General features: G+C 49.6%; 1 protein-coding gene across 1 annotated transcript; it reads left to right on the top strand.

Moving 5' to 3' along the window:
* Positions 1-23,735, top strand: TRAPPC12 (trafficking protein particle complex 12). Its single transcript, XM_008580279.1, has 9 exons — positions 1-40; positions 262-285; positions 1,731-1,978; positions 3,473-3,545; positions 6,217-6,290; positions 12,057-12,155; positions 22,147-22,247; positions 22,968-23,055; positions 23,323-23,735. The coding sequence occupies exons 1-9, from the start codon at positions 1-3 to the stop codon at positions 23,563-23,565; spliced, it is 990 nt and encodes a 329-aa protein (XP_008578501.1). The 3' UTR covers positions 23,566-23,735.
* Positions 23,736-24,627: the final 892 nt, after the last annotated feature.

Genomic DNA, 24,627 nt, shown 5'->3' with positions numbered 1-24,627 from the left:
ATGTCCCCTAAGGTGAGCCGTTGGGACACTGAGAGCAGAGGTCAGCCTCCTTCACTTGCACCCAAGGCCTGCTGAGACCTGGCCTCGCCCTCACTGCCGTCTCCTCTCCTTCCACCCCAACAGAGAGGGGAGCCTGCAGGTTCTCAGCCAGAAACGCAGAACGGTTTCTGCATCTTTCCTTCCCTTGCCACCTTCTTGCCCCTTCCAGTGCAGGCCCAAGTGCTGGACACAGGCTGCCAAGCTCTGTCCTCTCTTTCTCAGGTACCATCAGCAGAGAGGTCGCAGGTATGATGGTGACTGGGTGCCCAGATGGGCCTGGTGTGAATTCTGGTTCCCCACGCCTCTGTCTCCCCACCTGTGTAATGTTGCAGGAACAGGACCCACTCCTGGGATTGTGGTAAGATTGAAGGAGTTGGCATTTGTAGATCTCTTAGACCAGTCCCCAAAAGCTGCTGATGAGTGTGTGTGAGCACAGGCAACACCTGGGATGCTGGTCTGCAGCGATCTTCCCAGGGCACGCTCTGCCCCACTCTGTGTACACAGGCTGTGGGAGAGTCTTCCTATAAACCTTCACCTGTCTGACTTCAGCAGCTTCCCTCTACATGCCAGTAAAATCTCAACTGAGGCCTTCTCTGCAGCGTAAAAACCATTAATCTTTTCACAGGATTTTGTCTTAAAAACACAGATTTCTTATCTTTTCCATTTTTTTAAGTGGCAAAATAAATACAGAAGTCCTACATTACCACCTGTGAGGCACACCTTTGTGGCGCCTCGCCTTTGTCACATCACACTGAGAAGGGGGAGGTGACCCTGGCCCTGCAGGAGCCACCATCTACTCCCAGCCCCACTGCTAGCACCTTGTGTTTTACCCCAATTGGGACAGCCATGCTCAGCACCACCTCCTACAGGTGCGTCCATCAGCTGCAGAGTAGCACCATGTACCAGTGGAGCTTACATGCCGGTGCAGGACACGGACAAGGCTTCACAGCTGTGAGGTGGCTCCCACCAACCCAGACAGGCTTGGTCATTTTAAGTCACATTCACTCGGATCATAATGTCCTTTTTATTTAGATTTGGTGGAGCTGAAAGGAACACCTTGTCTTTGGAGCTTCATGTCAAATGAAGTGGAAACAGTGGCCACCCTCTTTGGCACCTGGGTTCTGTGCAGTGTCGTTCTGCACCTGTGCTTAGAAATGGGCCCCTGCTCTTCAGAGAATCTTCCAGAAAGAGCCGAGTCTGGTACCAGTCTGGTGCTTCCTGCCTTTATTCTCCTGGGAAACAAACAGGACTGCTGATGGGTGTCTGACTGAGACTTGCACTATGGTCCTTTCGTCCAGCGCAGAAGGGACCAGTGAGGAAACTGCAACCACACCACATTTGCAAACTCAATAATTTCAGGCTTTTCTTGCAATATCTGCTTTTCCTAAATGATTTAGGCTTTGGGTTGGGGGGGGTGTCTGATACTTTCCTTTACAGAAATAACCTTTGTAAATCAACATACTCTGTAAGCCCAGACAACTGCCTTGTAGGTTGACGGCAGTGACAGCAGCCAACTGCAAGCTATTACTTCTGTCCAGCTCACTCGGGATGACTTCTGACTCAGGCCTGTCAACTGACCTCATTAAATAATGCACCCTAGAAATGAAAAGTAGTCACTGGGGATCCAGACACTGTTTAACATGCTTGTGCTCGGGTCTGTGACGGGTCTTTTCTCCTGTCCCTCCCCCCAGTGCTAAAGCCTTCAGGGACCTGGGCAGCCAAAAGAGGGCTCCTCATAGAAGGGGGCTGTCATCTGCATGTCTTCCCCAGCTATGCAGATGCATACCAGGAGGCGGAAATGATGCCCCAGAAAAGCTGGCGCCGCAGATTCGGACCTAACACAAAGCTGCTGAACAGACAGGCCTCCCGTCCTGCTGACTCTGCCTTTGACGCCTCTGCCGAAGATGAGCTGTTTCTGTCTGCACTTGGTGTCACTGGGGTGGGACTCTTCCTTCTCCTCCAGATATTTCCCTCCTGCTGCTGTCCTGGAAGCACACTCCTCCTTCTCCTCCCCATCAGCGTGGGCTGAGATACCCACGGCCCCTGGCTGAGGGTCTTCTCCCCAGGGCTGTGGGGGCACGGTGGGAAGCTCTAGCTGCTTTCTGCGGTGTTCTCCCTGTTCAGAAGCGTGAAGCGTTGTCTTCCGTGGGGAGGCACAAGGAGCGACACAGCCCTTGCCCTCCAGCTGTTGCCCCTCCGCTTACGCAGTTCACATTATCTTGAGTCCGAGTGGAAGCTGCCTGTGCCTGCTTCTGCTCTGGTCAGAGGCCTTCCCTTTGTCAGAGCCTTGTCCCCTCCCAGAGTCATTCCCGCGTGGTCTGCTGCCTGCGGTCCGTACTCGCCACCCTTTCCCTGTGGAGATCCCTTGTCCTCTTGCTTCCTGTGCTCCTCCATTCTGGCCTGCGTGGTTTTAATTTAATGGTAACACCAAGAGTTTCTTTTCTGTCACTTTGTGTTTTTATGACTATTTATCAGAAAACAGATTAGCTGAAAAACGTCACTTGACCTTGTTTAAACCAGCTAGGTCGTTTTCAGGGCTACAGTTTTGAACTCCAGGTGTGTCCTCTGAGCCATCAAGTTAGCACAAGATAACTATTAAGAGGAAAAAGCCCTTCGTGTTCACAGCAAATTGTTCTCCAGCTTGTGCAGGGCCCACAGCTGTCCTCACTATGTAGACGGGGGCTGGGGGAGCACGCAATGGAAACCCAGTGGCTTCTCGGTCATCGTGCTGCCTGCCTCGCCTGGGGGCGGGTCACCGGGGAAATGTGAGTGGTAAGATGACCTCACAAGCGAAAGGATTTCTCCCCAGAAGTACATGGCCAGAATCAGTCATCACAGAACTGTAACACAACCTTTTTCAATTAACGTTTCTCTGTTTTTCTCCCTAGCAAATAATCTTTTCTCTTAAGACTTTTCTTCTCATCCAGCCCCTCAAAAAAAAAAAAATACTCTACCCAAATTATAGAGGCGACAGCAGGGAAAACCAAAACGCAAAAGAAACAACCAAAAGTTATTAACCAAACAATAAAAGCAATGTAAAGTGACAGTGGACAAAATTTATTTGGTACGTGAGAAAAGGCCACAGAACCTCTTGGTGCCTGGAGGAATGAGACTGATATTCTCACAGAAGTTAATAATCACTCTCACGTGTAACACACTTGATGCTTTTCTTAAAAGGAGAAATCACGTATTCCTTGTATATGACATCCATAAATGCTTTGTGGCATCATAAGCCAAATTCCAGCACTCCGTCCACCCACTATCATCTCCGTGGGATCGTGATCAGCAATGTTTAAGATGTGTTCGTGTGAACAGTCCTTGACAAATTGGTTTTCATCCAGAGGAATTCGCTCTACCAAGAATATATTATGACAAAGTCTAGACGCAAATTTATTTTTTATGATTTTATTGTTCTTATTTGGAATGGTTGCAGATCCTGGCCAATCTGGAGCAAGGCCTAGCTGAAGATGGCGGCTTGGGCAGCATCAGCCCTGAGAACAGGCAGGGTAAGTGGGCTTTCTTAACTGAATGAGTATCCACAGTTGCTGAAGGCTTCAGCCCAGGGTCATGTTCTCTGTCTCGCTCTCTTCTTCTCTTACTCAACGCTGCACTCGTGCCTCATTCGTGCCTTCATGCCTTCACCCACGCACTCCCTTTCTCGGTAATCCAAGCACCATGGTTGGTGCTGTTGGTGTAGGACGGGCACACAAGTACAGGTAACATTCCACACCAAGCTGGTAGTTGTGAGAGCATGTGGAGGATGCGGTGGGCCCAGCCGGTGGGGCCTGCAGCCTGGGCAGGCTCATCAGGGTGTTACAGGAGCAGCTGGAGAGGAAGGCAGCCGGCTCGCAGAGCCTGGGACCAGGCCAAGGTATGTTGAGTGCATTATTGAGGCGTGAGCTTATAATCATGCTTCAAAACGGAGAGGCCCCTCACCATGTCCTCACTCACTCCTGCAGGGCAGCAGCTCCCCACAGATCTCGTTGCTGGTTGTCTAGTCCTTCCCATAGTGTCTGTCCTGCCCCGAGGCCAGGGACTCTGCAGGCCTGATGCATAGAGGGCTTTTGGGAACTGCCAGCTGGAGGGGTCCATGCTGTCAAGTGGCAGGTTCATTTTGAAGCTAGCTCTGAGGGGACTCGTACCAAAAGTGGGAGAGGAGAGAACCTGGGGACAAGACACAGTGGGAGAGCCAGGCCAGCAAACCCAGTGAGGCCCAGAACATGCTCCTGGATCAGGAGTAGACAGGTGCTCATTGCCAGAGTCCATCACCTGGGCCTGTTTGTGCTTTAAATGATGTGTTCCTTGTTTGAGAAACCCCTCATGACTGCCAGCCGGGAACAGGGAAAGAGACATGTATGCTGTCTTCCCAGTAATTTAATTCCAAGTAAATTAACAGGTATGAAGGAGAGAAGTCACCACTAACTTGTGGACATGCCACTGTCCAGCAGTTCTGGCAGCTGGTCATTTCATCCCCACTGGGGCTCCTGTGTCGGTGAATGAGCACATAGGTATCTCAGGTACCAGAAAGCAGATCCTGGAAATCTAACAAAAAGTCACAACAGGTGAACAGGCTTGTAAGGAGAATAGGGGAAGATTTGGAGCTGGAAAGGAAATTGCAAAGATAATCAAAATAAATCTACAGTTTGTTGAGGCAGTCCGTGTTTTACATTCATTAAGAAAAGATATTGCTCAGAATTTCTTCTGTTCACAGAAATAATGGTATGGGGAAATACAGGCAGCTAAGGTATTTATAATTGCTGAAAGGCTAAAAGAGATTAGTTCTTAATTCTGGCACTTCGGTTTGAGCACTCCAAGACTAAATATATTCCTAGGTGATTGTTATCTCAAAACTGACCCTTGGTGCTGGCAGCAAAGGAGGCAGATGTCAGCACACGTGCACGGGGCGTGCAGCTCTCCAGTGCTGAGCCACGGCAGGGACTGAACCTTCCCCCCAGGTGGTGGCCCTGCCCACCTGCTTCTCCACGCTCATGGATGGTGTTGCTTGTGGCACTGACTGTGTTTCTGAGTCTTGAGCATGGACTCCTGGCAGGAGTGGACAGTGCACAGGAACGAGGAACACTGGACAGGGTCAGATGGACATGTCCCCTGGCCGCTCTGGGCCGCAGCCTGGCTATCAGCAGAATACAAGGGTTAAAATCAGCTCAGTCCTCAATTCAAATCTTACTCCCGATTATCCCAGTGTGTAAACACATAGGAGCCTTGGGCCAGCCCTCCCCTCACCCCTAGGCAGCTCCTGGGTACCTTTCCAGACCCCAATGAGTCCACAAAGCCAGTTTGAAAACCACCAAAAGAGATGGGCCTTGAAGGTTTTGAATCAGCGCAAAGACAGCTGATAAGTAAGGGATGTGCAGGAGAGAGCCAGTGAGGGTACCAGCCAGGCTCATGGTCATGTTCAGGCATTACCTGTGGCAGCAGATGATGCAGGAAGCCGGCCGGCAGTGGAGTTTGTGATTCCCTAGTGGAACGTATACCAACAGTGTGCCCCACCACACAGGTATCGAGGAAGCAGCTGTGAGTCTGGGCCGTCCTCATCTGGCCTAACAACTGAAAAGTGTTCTCACACTTTCGGGTAGCAGTTTTGTTCCCAAGGCCCTGCAAACAAGATGGGACAGGAAGAGTTGTTTCCATTGAAAAGACTAAGGAACTGAGGCCTTGAGTAGGTCCTTCACTTGCCTGAGGTCCCGGGTAACTAGAGCAGAGCAGAGCCGCCCAGCTGACACCCAGGTGCAGCGCTGCTTGGGTGAGCCGGCTTCTCCACTGGCCTGCATGGGGGTGCCCCGGGCAGCTGCCTCCCACGTGTCCACCGTGAGGGCCCCAGCCACCCAGGCATGGGCCTCCCCAGCACAGCTGCAGGCAGGCAAGGGCTGTTCCCTTCTTGCTTTGGAGATGTGGCTCCTGGTTGGAGTAGTTGGTCCCTTTTCTGAGCTATGCTGGGCAGTCATCGTCCTGATTTTCTCTTCCTAGAGCCGACTATGGCAGGTCCAAACGCCATACTTGCTGCCTCCCAGTGCAGATCGCAGCACAGTCAGCATTCTAGCCTGAAACCCGGTGGTAACAAGAGGGATCTTTTAGATGGGCATCCACAGGACCAATACCTGATGGCTGGAAGGGCCTGGGATTCGCTGTGCGCCCTCACAAGCTGCTCTTGTTTTGCAGCCTCTGTGCAGCTGTGGAGGTCACGTCTGGGCCGGGTGATGTACTCCACAGCCAACTGTCTGCTCCTGATGAAGGTACGTAAGTGGCCGAGCTGCAGGGCCACCGTGTGTTCTGAAGAGGGTGTCCATGGAATACTGCAGGGGAACTACTGGCACATTCTGACGAGGAAACGTGAGGGTTTTCCTAAGCAGAGAATTCAGCCGAGATCTGGTTTGCTAACAGAGATTTCAGTAACACACTCTGGGACTGAATTTACTAATTTTAACCGAAATGCATTTCAACAGAATGTAGAATTTATATTATCAAATTTAATTGTTCAAACATGGGTGTAAATGATTTAATTAAAATATTGTTTATCTCCCCCCTCTTCCTTTTCTCTGAATTCTATCCCAGAAAGGTGTCCTTTGTTCTCCCTGTGTTAGTGGAGGGTGTTTTTTCCTTGTCTCGATTTGGTTTTATGATTGATGCTTATGACATATGAAGACAGGCTTCCCCACAGACCTGCTTAGGACTCCACCCCAGAGCTTTCAGCCCCCTGAAGAAGTAGCTTCAAAACCCAGGAGGTGTTAGTGGAGGGTGTTTTTTCCTTGTCTCGATTTGGTTTTATGATTGATGCTTATGACATCTGAAGACAGGCTTCCCCACAGACCTGCTTAGGACTCCACCCCAGAGCTTTCAGCCCCCTGAAGAAGTAGCTTCAAAACCCAGGACCCCAGCTGGGCTGTCAGTCATCTGTTTTCTTTGTGCAGTCCTCCCCAGCCTGTGCAGTGGTGGTTTTTGGCTTTTCTCTTTGTTTGAAGCGCACCCCATGACGGGCTCACTCCCGCTCGGGTACCAGTGTGTCCTGCGCTGAGCTGTTGGCAAGCTGCCAGCTGCTGCAGGAATCAATTAGCAGCAGACTCCCAGAGCCGCACTGTTCGCACCTTCTGGGCTATTCCAAGAGAGAGATCATAACTCCTCCCACACCCGCCAGGTTTCCAAGCTGCCCAAGGTCATTCCTGAGCTTGATTTGCAGCGCTGCAGAGCAGGCAGTATGCCAAGTGGAGAAATGTGCTCCCACAGCTCATTGTTCAGCCCTGCCTGACGCGGCAGCCGTGTTTTGTACATTGACTCTTCAGCACCCCTAAAGATGATCGTGTCCTCAGGGGCATTCAGTCAGGACCCTGCCTCCATGCGCCACTGCGGGTGTGAGCATCATCTTCAGCCTCCGTTCCCACCAAACCCAGCGCAGTCTCACCTCCATGAGCCTCGGCCTCCTTTAAAGTGAGAGGTGGAACTGAGGGCTCTGAAATCCTCCTGGCTCGGTCACTCCCGCAGCTCTCTCCTCTCCCTCAACACGTGGGGAAAGGAAAATATGGTTTTAAGGAGTTCCGTGCTTTTTCTCAGAACGAGCTTTTCCCCTGCAACATGTAGGACGTTCCTGTCGGGGCCAGTTGCCCGTGCAGGACTTTGTTCCTTGTCGTCCTTGTCCACATCCCCTGCTTCCCTTCTCCTCTTCCTGTCTCAGCTTCTCCAGGGCCTGCCCCTCTGAGTAAGAGTGAGGAATGGGCCCGCGCTCCACGCAGCAGGAGAGGGGCGGCTTCCCACCACCAAGGCAGTAACCCAGTAGCCCCAAAGCACCAGGCTCCTGTCCCCTCCACCCTCCAAAGCACGCCCTTCTCCCCATTGCTGCCTGTGGTCAACCCCAAGATCTCCACCCAGCACCTTGAGCAATACATGGCGAAGCCTCCACCCCTTGAGGCCACTGGCAGCTTTACCAGAAGTTCACCAGCTTGCCAGAACATTCTTATGCAAAGAAGAGCAAATCATACATCTATAGGACTGATACTTCATTAATCATGGGCTGGAACTCCTGAGGGAGGGAGGTTGCCTGTCCTACTGATGGTTTTTATTTGCATTTTTAAGATGCGTTAATAGAAAATTATGGAATAAAAATGCCTTTCTTTGTTGTACTGTATTGGTGACACCACCACCAGGCACCAAATGCAAGTCTTCTGTCCATTTTGTTGAGACTCAGTACAGAACATATTATTGTGTTTCAAAAATACTTTTAGAATAAATGTAATGTAATTTGGAAGTTAAGGTTAATCTTTCATTTTAATGAGTAAAAAAAGAATGAAAAATTTTGCAATTAAGGCCTATCCAAGCATACGAATTCTGTCGCCATCTAGTGAGCATACCCAGTATTGCAACAGTGTGTGGTCTTGGTAGATGGGGTCTCATGCTCATTAAATTATGTGTTTGAGCTAACAATGAGTTATTTAATCAGCCATTTAACTATTTAAAATAACACTTCGATTATAGTGAAATAAATGTTAATTTAACTTTTAATGATAGGAAATCAATTCATGTGCTTCGGCCCCAAATACCTGCATAAACACACCAGAAGGTGCACTTGCGTGTGTTTCACAGCCTTGGAAATTTCTCCATTCTCACTTTGGAAATGTTGCTTCCTCCCCTCGGTCCTCACAGGAGCCTTAAGGTGCCTGCACTGTTGAACCATGCAGGTGCCCGTGCCTGCTGCTCCGGGTGTCCCCAGTCACCCACTGTGCACGTTGCCACCTGTCGTGGCTTCTCACCACTGAAAGGAGCGTGGAGCTGCATCACTTGCCTTCCTCCTCACGCGCTGCATCACTTGCCTTCCTCCTCACGCGCGTTGCACTGCGCATCCTCTCTGGTTGCAGACGTGCATTGCACTGCACATCCTCTCTGGTTGCAGAACGATTGTAAAACTAGTTGGCACTAGACAAGTGTGGTTGCTGGAAGAAAAATGGTGAAGAGCAAGCTAAGATGGGTTTGACCCTGTGAGCAAGTCATTCGTATCCTTTCTCAAAGCCAAACCTGTGAGATCTGCAGAGTAGGTTAAGCTCTCTCTGAAGAGCTCCTTTTAGTCATTTTTCCTAAAAAGGCTCTGTTTCCTCCACCTTCAGTAAATAAGCAATTCAATTAAATAATAATAAACTTAAGGAAGCTCTCTAACACAATTCTAAATCCTCATCTGGCCTATTTGATCATAGGCTCCTTGAAATAATGCCAGAATTCCTTTGTTCTGGCTGCAGCAGGCTCCTGGGCAGACATCCTGTCCAAGCCTGAGGGTCTAGCACTCCCTTCTGTCTCTGGCCCCTTCTCTGCTGTCTGACCCTCTGTCTCAGAACCCAGCTTTCTCATGGGATTCCCAAGCTTGTGCATATACGCAAAAGTATTCTCCTGGGAGAAAGTGTTTTCATAGACCAACAGTACAATAACTTTTCCCATCAAAGATCACTGTTTTTTCAAAACCTGTCCTTCATTGTGTCAGATGGTCTTCAGAAACCCGACCCAAGCACTGAAACAGCAAGTGGTTAAAGCAGTGACGTAGGCCAGGACGCCGTCCCCGCGGGGCTCACTGTCTGCTGTCCGCGGCATTGCAGCCAGGGGTGATGGGTGCCACTTCCTCCACGCTCCCGCCAGGCTCTCTCTGCAGTGGTGTGTGAGCCGAGAAGGCATTAGCGCTAGTGAAGCACAGGTGGAGACTTGGGTGCAGGCACTGGGCATGACCCAGTGACACATCAGGGCTGTCAGCAGGAAGGTCAAAGTCTGCCTTATGTTTACTTGAAACCAAAAGCAAGGGGCACATGCTCGCTTAGAGCATGCATGGGATCATGCTGATCCCCAGCATGACAGATGCTCCAAGGGCCCACAGCCCTCCCCAGAGAAGTGGAGAGAGCGTGCCGGTGGCATGCCACCCCTGTGTGGAGGCAGGACAGCTCCCCTGAGCTTCCCAAGCAGGATCTGGGGCGAGGGTGGCCCGAAGCTGCAGCAGGGATGAACGTCCATCCTCAGCTGTGACCCCAGCTTCCCCGGGATCCAGATGCCGATCACAGGCCTTCTCACCATGGGCACACATTCGCACGCCACACACACTCGCATAGCAAGGAGCAGGATGCCCGCCATGGTCTGCAGTGACGGGCAGCAGGAGCCATGAGAAAGGAAGCCAAGGCACGTGCCTTCTGGATCCTTGTGAGCGTCAGGCCTTGAATAAAATTAGTTTTAATTAGCTGCACTTGAAGGTACTAGACTGGAGAGAGTCTTTTCATTTTTTTCTACCAAACTGGAAATTTACTTGTCATCTGTCTCTCTTTATAACACTCCAATTAGCAAACTAGCAGCTCCAGTCCCAGTTTTCAAGAAATTGAAAATGTAGAAGAATAAAGAAATAGAAGTACCTTCTGGGATTTTATGATGAATAAGTTAGGAGAAGACACCGCTGGTGGCCCCATTTAGTGCCCACTGTGCGCTATAACTAGATAATACAGTAAAGTATTTGGCACAGTGCCTGCCACGCAGAGCTTGCTCAGAAAATGTGATGACCACTGTCATCCTGGAGAGAACACCAGGTTTGTTAGTATCCAAGACAAGCTGGCCACTGTGTCCCCAGTGAGTGGCAAGACCCCTTCCCTCTGAGACATCCTTTCTCACACCTGGAAAGAGACTGGCTGTTGAGAAAATAGAATAGTTTGGTCAGGGCCCTCGCCTCAGGTCCCATCGGGTGTGGTTCAGCGCATCCTTTGTAAGCAAATTGTGTGTGTGTGTGTGTGTGTGTGTGTGTGTGTGTGTGTGTGTGTAGTTACTGTGCATGCGGGCCAATGTATCCTTTTAGTTTTGTTGCTATTCTTGTGTTCTTCAGAGAGAGAGAGAGTTTAGTGAAGCAGTCAGGTGGGTGTTGGCCTCGGGCATCTACCCGGCACAGCCATGCTTTCCAATCTATGACTCCAAGGACCTTTTGGCCGGTTACCTAACTCATAGACCTGCGTGAAGGGGTCTGGTGACCCAGCCTGGCATATGAAGGGTTTGTGACCCAGTCTGTGAATGGGCTTAAGGGGTCTGTGAGCTCCAGACCCAGCCCTAGCTCAACAATCAGCCCAGTCAGTGCAGGATTACTGGCAGGTAAAAGAGCCTGACAACTGGCGTGGTCACCTAGCTTTACAATTGGCGTCACAAACAGGATTAAGAGCGCTACAATTGGCACTGTTGACAGGATTCCAGGCATTAGCCTTAGCCACCGCAGTAGCCAGACACTGGCTCTGCCTTTCTTGACTGTGGATCAAGAGGCTTCCATCCATCCGCCCAGTATCAGCAAGCGCCCACGATGGGCCGGTGCAAGCAGAGCAGGCAGACACGTTCAGGGAGGGGCCACAGGCCAGGTCGCAGCAGGGCAGCGAGGAGGCGCTCTGCAGAGTGCAGGTGCCAGACACAGTAGCCGGCAAAGCCTCCCCAGAAGTTCCTGTAAAATTCTATAAAATGGTAGGAGTTTCCCGTACACTGTAGAGAACAGACGACATTCAAACTTCTTACTGTGTCAGTATGTCCTGGAATCTTATGCTCACTCTCTTGGTGATGCTGTTTTGTGGGTTGTTTATTTACATTTAACGATTCACATCAATTTCTAGCATAGAAAGTGTTTAACTAAGAAACACTTGAAAAATTCGGCTTACTTATTTGGAGGATGGAGATAAGACAAGATTCACCAAGTCACTTCATGACCTTGTCAAGAAAGAGACAGTCCAAGTGAAACTGAATTGCTGTGTAGAAGATGGAAGCAGGAAGCAGACCCTCAGGCCTAACTAGATGACCAGAAGGCCCCAAGAGCCCCTGGGTGACAGGAGGGGAGTCGCTGACTCTGGTCGCACACAGAACTCAGGGTCCTGGGTTGGCAGCTGGCCGCCCCTCAGGCCGGGGGTCTCCGCCAGACTCTTGCTCTCACGCCTGCTCGCGCGGCTACACAGGCTTGTGCTGCTCTAAGCGTGCGGAGCCAAGAATGGCTTAGCCCTCAAAGGCACTTCTGGGCTTTCTCCCCACAGGACTACGTGCTTGCTGTGGATGCATACCATTCCGTTACCAAGTACTACCCGGAGCAGGAGCCTCAGCTGCTGAGCGGCATCGGCCGCCTCTTCCTGCAGGTACCGCTGCCCCACAGGCCCTGCACTAGAGTGACAGCCCTGTGCTAACACATGGACCTCATTCTTGGGAATGCAGTGCTCGGGTGGGCTATTATTTAGTTTTAATTTTGCAAGTATAAGAGATAGCTTAGAAAATATTTCAACTTAAATTTGTATGACCACAAAAAGGTTTAGTTCTTTACAACAGTTCGCGTTTGACTCTACTGAGTCCAGCTGGCTGCTTTGTGCCAGTTGCTAAATATGTACTTGCATAAATTTTCATCAGGGATGCACTGAAGTGGATTACTTAGGAACTGTCCTGTTGAGCATCCTCAGGGTACTCAAGCCAGGGATTCCGTTGGAAGAAGGGAAGAAAAGTATTGACCAAACCATAAAGAATCTGACTTCAGGACTGGGCGATTAGCTCACTTGGGAGAGCATGGTGCTGCGACAGCAAGGTCAAGGGTTCGGATCCCCTTACTGGCCAACCGCAAAAAAAAAAAAGTCTTACTTCAGCTTAGCTGATGATACAGTAACTCTGATATTTTGCTGGAAAGAACACTTGAATCGTGCATACTGCACCAAGGGAAGTCCAAACCAAAGCAGTGGTCTCAGTAATGCAGAAAGCTGGGACTGTTCCCTCTGTCAAGAATGTCATTGAAGCTAGAGTGCATCATCCTGGAATATTTACTGACAGGAAGGTCTTGGTAGTGGTGAGTCCCGTTCTCATTTCTGTCAGTCCCAGGACAGTGGCCCCCCCCCTTGCAGCCTAAGCATAGGTGGCCCTGTCCCCTCTCTCACCCCAAGTCTTCTAAGGGTTTCTGATGTGACATCCCAAGCCTGGGTCAGGGAAAAGGAGTGAGCAAAGGACGTTAATGGTGGGAGGAAAAAGAGCTGCCATACAACACTTGCCATGAGTTGGGTGCTGGGCTGAGCTGTTCAGTTCAACCTGGCAGGTGTTACTAGTCCAACTTACACATCAGCAAACTGAGGTTTCCAGGTGGTTATGTGACCTGCCCAGGGTCCTGGCTACAGGAGGCCACATATATGACAGTGCAGGGGGAATTTGAATGAGTCCTCTATGAGCACAGAGCCCAAGTCCTCTACCCCCACAGGGGCACACATGTGCACACACACGCACATGCCCCACCTCCTCCTCCACCCCATCTGCTCATGGACACTGACATGGACACACAGTGGGGTCAGAGAAGGAAAACCCGACCAGTGTGGCTTCGTCTGAGTCCTTCCCAGTACACGGGGCTCCTGGCGTGGTGCATTGCAGGACGCTTTGCTGCATAATGTGACCCAGGAGCTGAGTGTGCACATGTGCGCTGAGAGGCCAGCCCACCTGGGCATGCATCCAATCCACTGTATGACCTGGGCGAGCTGGCCTGCACATCTTCTCCTCATCTAGATGCAGGGCTGCTGGTGGGAGTCTCCTTGCAATCCATGTGAGCAGCACAGCACCGGGCAGGGGTTTGAGGTGCCCAGGGTGTAGCATCATTACCCTGATTGCCATATCAAAGGAACACCATGCAGCTGCTCTGGCTCCTTGCTGCCCTTGAGACAACTCAGAAGCTTCAGTGTGGAGTCTGTTTGCACAGGTTGAGAAGTGGATGCTGGAAATGGGTGTAGGAATTCCAAGCTGTGCCGTCTTTTGCATCTGAAAGCATCCCTTCTTCCAGAGGAGTCCCTGGCTTGAGCACCCTGAGGATGCATAGTCAGGCTGGAGTCCTATCAAGGACACTCGGCCTCGAAAGCATTGCTTCACTGTCTCGTTAAGGAGCTCGGTGAGTACAATGTAAGGGGCTATCAGCAAGGCCATCCTCTGGCCAAGGGAGGCGGCAGGCGGTGCTACATCTGCTCAGGACTTACCCAGTGAACATAAGTCAGGCTGGAGTCCTATCAAGGACACTCGGCCTCGAAAGCATTGCTTCACTGTCTCGTTAGGGAGCTCGGTGAGTACAATATAAGGGGCTATCAGCAAGGCCATCCTCTGGCCAAGGGAGGCGGCAGGCGGTGCTACATCTGCTCAGGACTTACCCAGTGAACATAGAAGACGGACACATGCTGAGCAGCCACACATCCACCAGACCAGTGTCCTCTGTGCACCATGCAGCTGCAGCCCTGCTGACGAATGAACAGACCCATCTGCCTCTGCCCGTGCTGACGTTAAATCAGATCTCAAGTCAACAGTGCAGAGCAGGGCAGGACTAAAACACTTAAGTGTTCGGTTATCTTCTGTCTGGCAAAAGAGTGAGTGGAACATGTCCTCCTGTGCTTCGTCCTCTCTCTGTGAGCATGTGCAGGAGGGTGGGAGAGACACATCCATCCTCACAGGCTCCTGTTGTGAATAGCGCCAGTTTTCCCTCCAACACTGGGAAAATTCAAACAAGAGCACTGAGCTTAAACACCAGTCAAAGAAAGATACGACGCTTTCCATTTTACTTCTAAAGAATGGAAATAGAAGAAATGATTTTACTGAAACAAAACGTGCAGAAGCCTATGGAAAAGTATGATATGATGAAGCCATGACTACGCTAGAGACAGCCGAGCCAAGTGGGGCTGACGTTGAAGCGGGTGGACACCGAGTTTCTGATAACGTCGCGCAGCTGAGTTCAGAATATCATCCCTGCACTGCTCCGTTCCTTCAGATTTCACTTCAAATTCATTTTGAAGGTATTTCTAAACATGTGAGCTGAAAACAGGAGACTCATTTATCATACCAACAATTGCTAGACCATCGAAGCTATGTCAGCAGATACCAAAGGCACCACTGACCATTTTCTGAAAGGAAATCCTCGTGTTACACGACATTGGAGACATTGGTATTCCAGGGGGTTTCTCACACACTCTAAACTAAGGAAGGGCTGAAGTAAACAGATCTTCAAACAAAAGAAGCATTTTATTCCAACTTTTTAGTTACTTCACTCTGACTTAGACTGACACCCTCAAAATCTTTTTACTTGGGTCTTAGAGGGTCATCACTTACACCAAGAAACTAGTCTTGGATGCTGACATGAGAGCCCAGTGGCTGCATGCAGACTGGAGCTGTGAGCAGGGTGGGCCTGCTATGTTCACAGCCAGCTCGCCCTGCTCCAGCCCCAGGTCCCTGGCATCCTGGAAGGAAGAGGGCCAGGCATGAGAAGCTTTGGCCACAGCAGGACAAAACCAGACTTGGAAGCAGAAGGACAGAAGAACAAGGTGCACGGCCACCTAACTAGAGCTGGAAGGGACCTCATGAGGACCAAGGCTGCCTCCTACAGCTGTTCCAGTGGAGAGCCAGGCAGGGGCCAGGCAGAGCGCTGAGGGGGCAGGTGGGTGGAGAAGAGGGGACAGTGGGAACACTGAGGGGAAAGAGACAAGGGGCCGGGGAGGGGGTTTATGTGGAAGACACCCGAGCACATTTTCATGGGGACAGTGCAGGTGGAGAGGGAGAAGTTGCAAATACAGACAAGAGTGTGGCAAGTGCTGGAGATGGCAGGGCAGGTAGAAGGGCGGGGCCTGTAGAAATGGGAATGTGAACGTGTGCCAAAACCCATCAGACTGCATGCACTTTAGATGCTTGCAGTCTGTTGTCATCAGCTGCACCTCACTGAAGCTTTTCAGAAAGAAAAAGAGGAGATTGGCTTCTGGCATGGCAGCCTGAGGAGCTCTGCCCGACCCTCCCCAGGGAACCCTGACAACTGACAAATGCAAATGAAGAAACGAGTGTTCAAGGATGTCTGCAAAACTTCGGTAAGAAAGGGTCTGCAGTGTTTGAGCCATGGCTGCTGCCCCACGTCCCGGCACAGCCGGGCGGCCCTTCCAGCCGTCAGCCCGGGTAGCGCACAGGTGCCGGCTGTCCTCCCCAGGGAGCCAGACATGAGTGGTTCTCATCCTGCCCCAGCTGCCTGTTGCCAGGGCAGAGCCCCAGGTGAGAGCAGAGAGAGGATGGTCTCCAGCCAATCCCCACTGGGGGGACAGGGGCTGCACCTCAGCACAGCATGCACACAGGACTGGGCCCATCACCCACCCTGCTGGGGAGGCAGTGGTTCCCTCCAGGGGAGGACCTCAGCTGCAGCCGCCCCACGCCACCCCCACCAAGCACACCCAAGCACAGGGATGTCACTCAGGGAGACACTTGACTTTTCCCACCCCAGCTGCAGGGCTCAGGCTCAGAGATGCCTAAGGGAAGAAAGAAACAGGCCTTAAAACAGTGGCTCCTGGTCCCTTCCCCAAGGAATTGACTTCATCTGCAGCAGAACATGGAGAAAGTCAAGGGCAGAGCAACTGTGTCTAAAGGCACCTGGGTGCAGACCCAAGACCCAGCTGAATGGAGAGCCAGGGAGTAAGACAGCCAGGAGAAGCCCCCAGTGCTTCAGAACACACAGCACATAAGGACCCAGGACTCCCTTCACAGGACCCACGACTTACTGGAAGAGTCTGCAGAGCAGTGTCTGCCCCAGGGTGTCGTTGGAAACAGCACAGTCAGCCGGTGTGGGTGGAGTGTGCAGGCTGTGGTCGGGAAAGAGTGGTCAGTCCTGGTGATCTTGGATTTGACACCAAAAGTAGGAGAGCAAAAGAGAAAAAAATAGGTAAGTTGGACTTCACCAAAATTAAAAACTTTTGTGCTTCAAAGTACACCATGAAGAAAGTGAAAAGACAACCTACAGAATGGGAGAAATATCTGCAAATCCTATTATCTGAGAAGGGACTTATATCCATAATATATAAAGAACTTTTACAACTGTTAAAGAAAAAATTACCCAAGCCCCTGTGAAAGATGTGAGGAAGACTTCGCTTGAGGGACCGCTGCAACAGGGTCCCGCAGTGGGGCAGAGAGATTGGACTCAACTCTGACTCCAACAGGACAAGTGGGGATTTGTTTGGGGTCAGGAGCAGGTTTGTGGGTCAATAGATAGAAAATTACTAAGAGGAAACATTGAGGATAGGGGTTTCTGTCCAGACTGACTTGTTAGGACTTGTTAAAAGAAAAGCTTTATACAAATTAAAAAGAGTTAACTGAGCCAAAAGCAATTCATGAATCGGGCAGCCTCCAGAACCAGAACAGGTTCAGAGCAACTCCAGGGCTGCCATGTGATCAGATGAGATTTATTGACAGAAAACGGAAGTGACGCACAGAAACAGCTGGATGGTCACAGCTGGGAGCTTACCTTATTTGAAACTGCTTTGAGCAGTTGGCTACTGTGATTGGCTCAGACTTGGCTACGTGTTATAAGAGTAAGTGACAGTCTGTTTACACATCAACTTATTACAGTTCACTATGTCCAGAGAAACCTTTAGGCCAAACTTAACAGATAAATTAAATTCAATTTAACAGACCATTCAGACTGGTTCAATACCAAGAGCTGGGGGTTTTTGCTAAACTGACTTAGCAGGATTCTTGACCAAACTGGATTCTGCAAGGACAGAGAGGGAAGCCCAAGGTCGGGCCCAGGCAGGCGGAGGACTCGGAGGAGGCTGATGAGAGTTTGGTCAAGGAGAGAGTCTTCGTCACAACTCAATAGCAGAATGTAAGACTGGAGCATGAACGAGGGGTGAGTGTGGAGGTCAGGCGGGGGGCGTCTAGCGGAGGACTCGGAGGAGGCTGATGAGAGTTTGGTCAAGGAGAGAGTCTTCGTCACAACTCAGTAGCAGAATGTAAGACTGGAGCATGAACGAGGGGTGAGTGTGGAGGTCAGGCGGGGGGCGTCTGCACGGATGCAGTCTCACGTACGTCGTATGTCGGCATGGCCTGCCTCGTTCCCACTGGAGCTGAGGTTCTGCACAGGGAGCAGGGGAGGGAGGCCCAGGGAACTTAGGAGAGCCATGAGGACGCTGGGCAGACGGAAGGGAGAGGTGAAGGCCAGCCCAAAGGAGAGGACGAGGAAAGAGAGAGTGGGGTTGTGAAGTAGATCTCATCCTTCCCTTTTTATTGTACAGCACATTAATCCCAGGGGATTTGCCCACTGGGAACTGTCTTCCTGATAAGTTTAAAAATATGAAAATGTTTCACATACAGACATATAAAAATTTGGACTAAATGAGCTTTCCATATCAATTTCAGACCCATGTTTCTGAGACTAAAGTTTATTAGTAAATATGGAAAGAACTGGGATTTTTAGCTGACGACAAATTTGACACAATCTAGCAATCTAATGTGGCTGTTAAAGTAGCTGTGCTGTCTGAGGCCCGTGCCACAGAGGGGAGTCATTCTCACCATCCTCTTCACTGAACAGCTCACACCTGCAAATATTGAACATTCAGCCTTGGGAATATTTTTAAATGGTCACTGACAATCTATAATGGCTTCAGTGCAACTGACGTGGTAAAGAATCCAGAAACTATGGCAGAGGAGCAACGGGTGAGAGAATGGAGAAGGTGAGCTCTCTGCCCATCAGGAGGGCTGTCACTGTCACGTGGCAAGAATGGACAAGTCGAGACCCGCCATCCACAGACCCCAGTGTCTGAGCACAGGTTAGGCACAGCCCCTGGCTCCAGGTCACGCCCTCCTGTGGCTGCACCTCCTGGAACCCGGGTCCTCCGGGTTGCTGAGCCCAGCCCTGGCCAGACCCACTGCCCCACCAACCAGAGCCGGAAGCGGGGAGTCAGACAGAGCACACGTTCAGAGTTTCTGCCACAAAAATACACGTAGGATTTGTTGCTCCAAAGGACAGAACCAGTAGCTCAGAGCTCCAGGGAGACATATTTCCCTAGATTTGTGCATTTATAGTTATAAGTAGAATTGGTCTCTGGGTTTGTGTGTGTGCACAAGCAACGTGACTTTTAAAGCACATGGTGTCTGTCTGAATAAAAATAAATTAGAAGCTTTCCTTCTTTCTCTGCTTTCTGGAAAATGTTGAATAATTAGGAATTGTGTGTTTCTTGAAGGTTTGAATAATTCACCTAAGAAATGTCTATGCTGAGCCCTCAGGGTGACACTGAGCCTTTTCCATAATTTGTTATTGTTGTGAATCTGCCTCGGTGCTGTGTGCCTGAAGTTTTTTCTCTCACAGTTTCTGGGATCAATTTTGGTAATTTAGAGTTCCTAGAAAACCACCTGTTTGGTCCCTGTTTTCACATGTATTTGCGTAGAGTTCCATAAAATACTCCTTTTGTAATTATTTCCATTTCCTCAGTACCTGCGGTTATTTCTCATTTGACATTTCTAATTCTGTTCCTTTATGCTTTCTTTTTCTTGATAAGTTTATTTATAGTTTGCTGGGGTTTGGGAGAGAAGTCAAATAGGTGTTTTCTTGACGCAGTTAAATTTTTATTCAGTGAAAAAAGTTGACATTGAGACAAAAATTATCTTTAAATCGTGCATATCAGCACTAAGCTGTAACCAACCGAGCTAACCGGCCAGCTCAGTTTGTTGTTTTCTTAAATAACTAGTGGTTTTATTTATTTATTGTCTAGGTATTCTGCAATACTTACACGTTTAGTTGCCTTTTTATATTTTTAATTTTTTTAATGGTTCTAACTCTTAATTGGTAGGATTTTAAATCCTAATTACGTTTTAATAATTATGAAGATGCAAACTTACTTTCTAATCACCAAGAAAACCTGGGTAGCAGAGAATATACTGAGATTTCTCTGTTGTCTTCCATTAAAAATTTGTTTCAGTAAAATACCCATGTCAGCTCTCGGAGGCCTTACAGAACAGAGAGTTGCCGTATGGTCTGGAAGTGGAACAGACCTGAGTTTTGAGTCAGGTCCCAGACTGTTCTGTGTTAGCTGTGTGACCTGAGAAGATCATCTAACCTTTCTGTGCCTCATCTTTTCCATGTAGAAAATGAAGCTGGTCATAGTATCTACACCTTGTTGTAAGAGTTAGATGAGCTATGTTCAGCGCACTTAGCACAGGACCTGGCACACATCAAGGACTTGATAGATCTTAATTATTATCTATACGAATCTTCAGATTATTATTAAACACTGTCCTGTTAAACAGGATTCTAGTTCATGTGAACACGTTGCAGGGAATTCAGACGTTCAAGCTGCGGGCCATGTCACTGAGCCCACACTGACTTTGGTTTCTTTTTAGTCAATTAGTCAGTGAGAAGTCTGCAGGAGAAGACTTCAGGCTGCTTCCAACTGAGTGGCGGTGGGGAAGCACTGATGAGTGCCGTCCTGTTTTCTTTATGTGCGTGCGTGTGTTCTTCGTGTATTTCTTATCATTTTGTTTTCATCCTCCTAGTGTGGTGTTTTCTTTTGTGGGGTAGTGTCAACACTGTGAAGGGTTCGAGATTTTATCCCACTTGCCAGCTATGAAGTTAGCTGCCATTTTCACGGATGCTGGCAAACGATGTGAGATCCCTGGGTCAGAGATGAGGGATATGTGTGACTCTCAGCAGCGGCAGTATAGCCCGAGTGTCCTTTTTCTCACCAAACCCTGAGCCACAGTTTGGTCAGGATGCTGCGAGAGGGCCGGGGTGGAACATGTGGTGGGTTTCTTCACTGGAGAGTAGTCCTGAACTTAGAAAACCTGAATCTTTAATACTGGGTAGTGAGCATGCCTGCCCTTTGCCCAGATGGGTGCATTCCAGCTTCCAAGGTTGTCCTCTGCACAGACGTCCTTGGAAAGGCTGCTTGGGACGATCAACGCCTGTGCTTGCAGGGCGTGCAGAGGCATGAGAGGCCCTCAGGGTCCTCCCCACAAGTCGCTTGAGGCTTCGAGCAGGACTAGTTGTAGTGACTGTCAGGTACTTGTGGTGAGAAGCGTGACAGTCAGCTGATGGGGCTCAGCTCCCGGTCGCCTCAGTGCTCCTCCCGTCTGGAGCGTGAGCGGCTCCGACGCGAGTTGTTTGTTTGCAGGGTTTGCTGTTACTGTGATGCTCCAGAGCAATATTCCCTGTCTAGCCCCGGTTTTTACTTCACCCTTGTGTGCGAAGTTTTTGCCGTAACAGATTGTCCTTTATCTTTCATGTGCTTCATATTATAAGACTTAGATCACTTATTTCCATCCTTATGCTTTTGAAGGCAAGAGAAAACCTGAGAGAATCTCCCGTTTAAAAACCAGGCTTTGCAGTGGTGACGAGCAGCAGATGTCAGGTGGTCAGGAGTCGGGGCTGTGACATTCAGCACTCCATCCCCTCCCCTCCTGCAGCTGCTGGCCCTGGAGCGTCCGGCTTTACCTGATATGGGGAGCTGACAGTTTTCCTTACCTGTGCTATGAGAGTCATTTTGGTTGCTTTGTTTTGTTTCTTTTACAGTAGAATTCTGGATTATTTCGTCAAAGTATTACTTTGAAATTTGCAAATTTGATGATACCTACCCTTTTTTTTTTTTTTCCTTTTTTGTCTTTTTTCGTGTCCGGCAACGGATCGCAACCCTCAGTGTCGCCCCCGCACTGGACCGGGGACCGGCCACGGGATCGCAACCCTCGGTGTTGCTCCCGCCCCTCGCTCAGCCAGTGAGCGGGAACCGGTCTGTATGTGGGATCCGAACCCTCGGAGGGAGCGCTACTGCGCTTCCCAAGCGGCGCACTGTAGCAGTGCGCCACCGGGCCGGCCCCAGATACCTACCCTTTTACTAGCCACAAATAACCAGTAAAATTGACTCAGGACCTGCCCATATTATACCAAAATTTTAACTTTTTTTTTTTTTTAAAGATGACCAATAAGGGGATCTTAACCCTTGACTTGGTGTTGTCAGCACCACGCTCTCCCAAGTGAGCCAGAGGCCCACCCTAAGTACTTTTTTTTAATTTATACTTTACTTAATATTAGCTATTGCAGAATTCATTTCAAAGGGTACAAGATACTAAACTGTAAGACTTTTAAATAAGGTGTGTGTATTAACAGCTTAACTTCTGACATATAGAATGTTGACATTCCAGTGTATCTTACACATCTCTTGCCTGTTTACAAAAAGTAGTGATTACTAAATGGTTACTGAAATCTTCCCCTGCCTGACATGTAACTGTCTTCATATTCCAAAGTGATATTAGGGACTGTATATGTGGGTATATATTTAATATTTCTTTTAATTTGTCAACGAAACTGACTGAATAATTTTGTCAAAGCAGATTGGAGACATAAAGACAGCTGAAAAGTATTTTCAAGACGTTGAAAAAGTAACACAGAAATTGAAGGGACAACAGGGTAAAATAATGGTTTTAATGAACAGGTAAATACTTTAAAACTAATAAATATTTTCTCCAGTTCCCCACTAGTTTAGGCAGTGTTTCCTGAGTGACGAAGCCCTCTGCTGTCAGCGTCCCTCTTCATGCTCGTCCTGTCCTGTGTCGCTCAGAACCGTAGGACCCAAGAAGTACCGTGGTGTTTTCTTGAGTTGCAGTCATGTTCTTTCAGTCAGTCGTGAACACTGATTTTTAAGGAGATTTTTCTCCTTTGTTTTCCATTACTGCTTTCATTGCCCCCGTTTCCTACATGAATGTGCTTGAGTGTTGACTGTCTGCACAGCGGCCGCTGCAGCTGCGAGTTTGGTGTTCTTTGACCAGCCTTTATGGTTAAAGTGACATGTGATGTAACGTGCAGCTTGTGTGAGTGCGTCCATTGAGACGAAGCCTGTGCCCAGTACAGTCCCGAGATGAGAGAGTGAAGATGCGGCAGGTGGCAGTGTCTATAGCATGAAGTAAGTTTAGGTGGAGCTGCTCTGTCTAAATTACTGAAAGCTCACTTGGCGTTAATTTGCTGGCCAGAAAGCATGATGGGGTTCAGGCAGCTCCAGCCACCACCTCTGTCTGCAGAGCACAAACGCCTGGCTACTGGGCATTGCACTCTGAAGAGCAAACGTCTCTGTCCCTGTCTGTCCGTTCTGTTGTTGCACACCAGCGCCTTGACCCTCCCTCCTCAGTTAACCGCTTCTCATGTCCCTATGTTGCAGAGCGTTCCTACACCTCGGTCAGAATAACTTTGCAGAAGCCCACAAGTTCTTCACTGAGATTTTAAGGATGGAGCCAACAAATGCAGTGGTAAGATGCCCCAACAGAAACGTACTCAGAAGCCGTAGGATCCTCAGCCTCCTGCATCTCGCAGATGCTAGAAATGTACACACTCGTGGCCCCGCTGCAGCCCTCTGCATCAGGCAGCTACAGCACTCACTGGGGGCAGTGGCTGTGCCTCGGCAGCTCTGCACCGCCCCAGAGCACAGGACCTAGGACGCAACTGAGAATGAGGCCACGGTTTTCCCACTTGGTCACCCTCTGTGCCAACCCTGCCTCTGTGCCCCTCTCCTCTAGGCCAACAACAATGCTGCGGTGTGCCTGCTTTACCTGGGCAGACTCAAGGACTCCCTGCGGCAGCTGGAGGCTATGGTCCAGCAGGACCCCAGGCAGTACCTGCATGAGAGTGTGCTCTTCAACCTGACCACCATGTACGAGCTGGAGTCCTCGCGCAGCATGCAGAAGAAGCAGTGCCTGCTCGAGGCCGTTGCCAGCAAGGAGGGGGACAGCTTTAACACACAGTGCCTCAAGCTGGCTTAGTGTCCTCCATGCCACTGCGGCCCGAGAACTCTGCTCCTTGGGAACTGTGTACATGGATCTAACATATTAATGCAGCTCTGGCGAATTCAATAAAAGCTGTTCACTGGTGTCTTGATCCAGAATGACAGCCCAGGCTGCAGGCGTCCCAGCAGTCTGTTGAAATCCAGCCAGCTCAGTCTACAGCTCTGCCTCTGTTTATAAATACACAGGGGTTTGGTTTTCCCAGACAGAGGGTTGTGTTCACAGACGGTCAGGACGGTGTTCACAGACTGTTGTACATACACAGAATTGTGTTCACTGACTTAGGAAGGTGTTCTCAGACTGTTAGGAAGCTGTTCATAAACTTAGGATGGTGTTCGTAGACACCACTAATTCTGTAAATTCCTTATATTTGTGTGGCACTTAACTCTATGCCTTTTCTTTTTCCCCAGTAATTTTCAAAACATTTCTTTACACGATATTTCACTTAACACTCACCTTGATTTATAGATAAGAATATGAAATCGGAAGTGTTGGATGACTTTTCCGAGGTCTCACAGCTGACAAGCTGCAGAGGAGGAGGGATTGTGATCCAGATGCAACTCTGAAGCCCATGTTCGTTCCATGAAATCAAGTTGCCTTTGCACACACTGTAGGCTGCTGCTTGGTGGAGAGCTGAGGCTTCCTCTGCTGTGGGTGTGCTCTGGGCTGCAGCACAGCTTGCACAAGCACACGCTCACACATGCAGCAAACACGCATGCACTTATACACACACACAAACATGCACACCCCTACACACACATGCACCAGAAACACACACACTTATACACACATGTACACTTACACACGCACCAAACACACACTTAAACAGTCACACATGCTTACACATGCACCCACCATGCATACACATGCACATGCTCACACATATGTGCACCAGAAACATATGCACTCACACACACACCAAACATGCACACACTTATTCATACACACACCACATGCACACGCATACACCAAACATACACATGGGCACACACAAGAAAAATTGCAGGAATATAGGCGGTGAGGATATGGGGGGTCGAGGGA

This window comes from Galeopterus variegatus, unplaced genomic scaffold (assembly GCF_000696425.1).
Source record: "Galeopterus variegatus unplaced genomic scaffold, G_variegatus-3.0.2 Scaffold2057, whole genome shotgun sequence".
Lineage (NCBI taxonomy): Eukaryota > Metazoa > Chordata > Mammalia > Dermoptera > Cynocephalidae > Galeopterus > Galeopterus variegatus.
Note: the sequence above shows the minus strand (reverse complement) of the source record. Positions and strands in the feature narration are given on the sequence as shown.

Bases quoted from the DNA above. Each gene is read 5' to 3' on its own strand.
- TRAPPC12 (XM_008580279.1), top strand. From the start codon at position 1: ATGTCCCCTAAGGTGAGCCGTTGGGACACTGAGAGCAGAG. The intron at 6,291-12,056 runs GTACGTAAGTGG...TTCTCCCCACAG, and splicing joins ACTGTCTGCTCCTGATGAAG to GACTACGTGCTTGCTGTGGA. The intron at 23,056-23,322 runs GTAAGATGCCCC...CCTCTCCTCTAG, and splicing joins TGGAGCCAACAAATGCAGTG to GCCAACAACAATGCTGCGGT.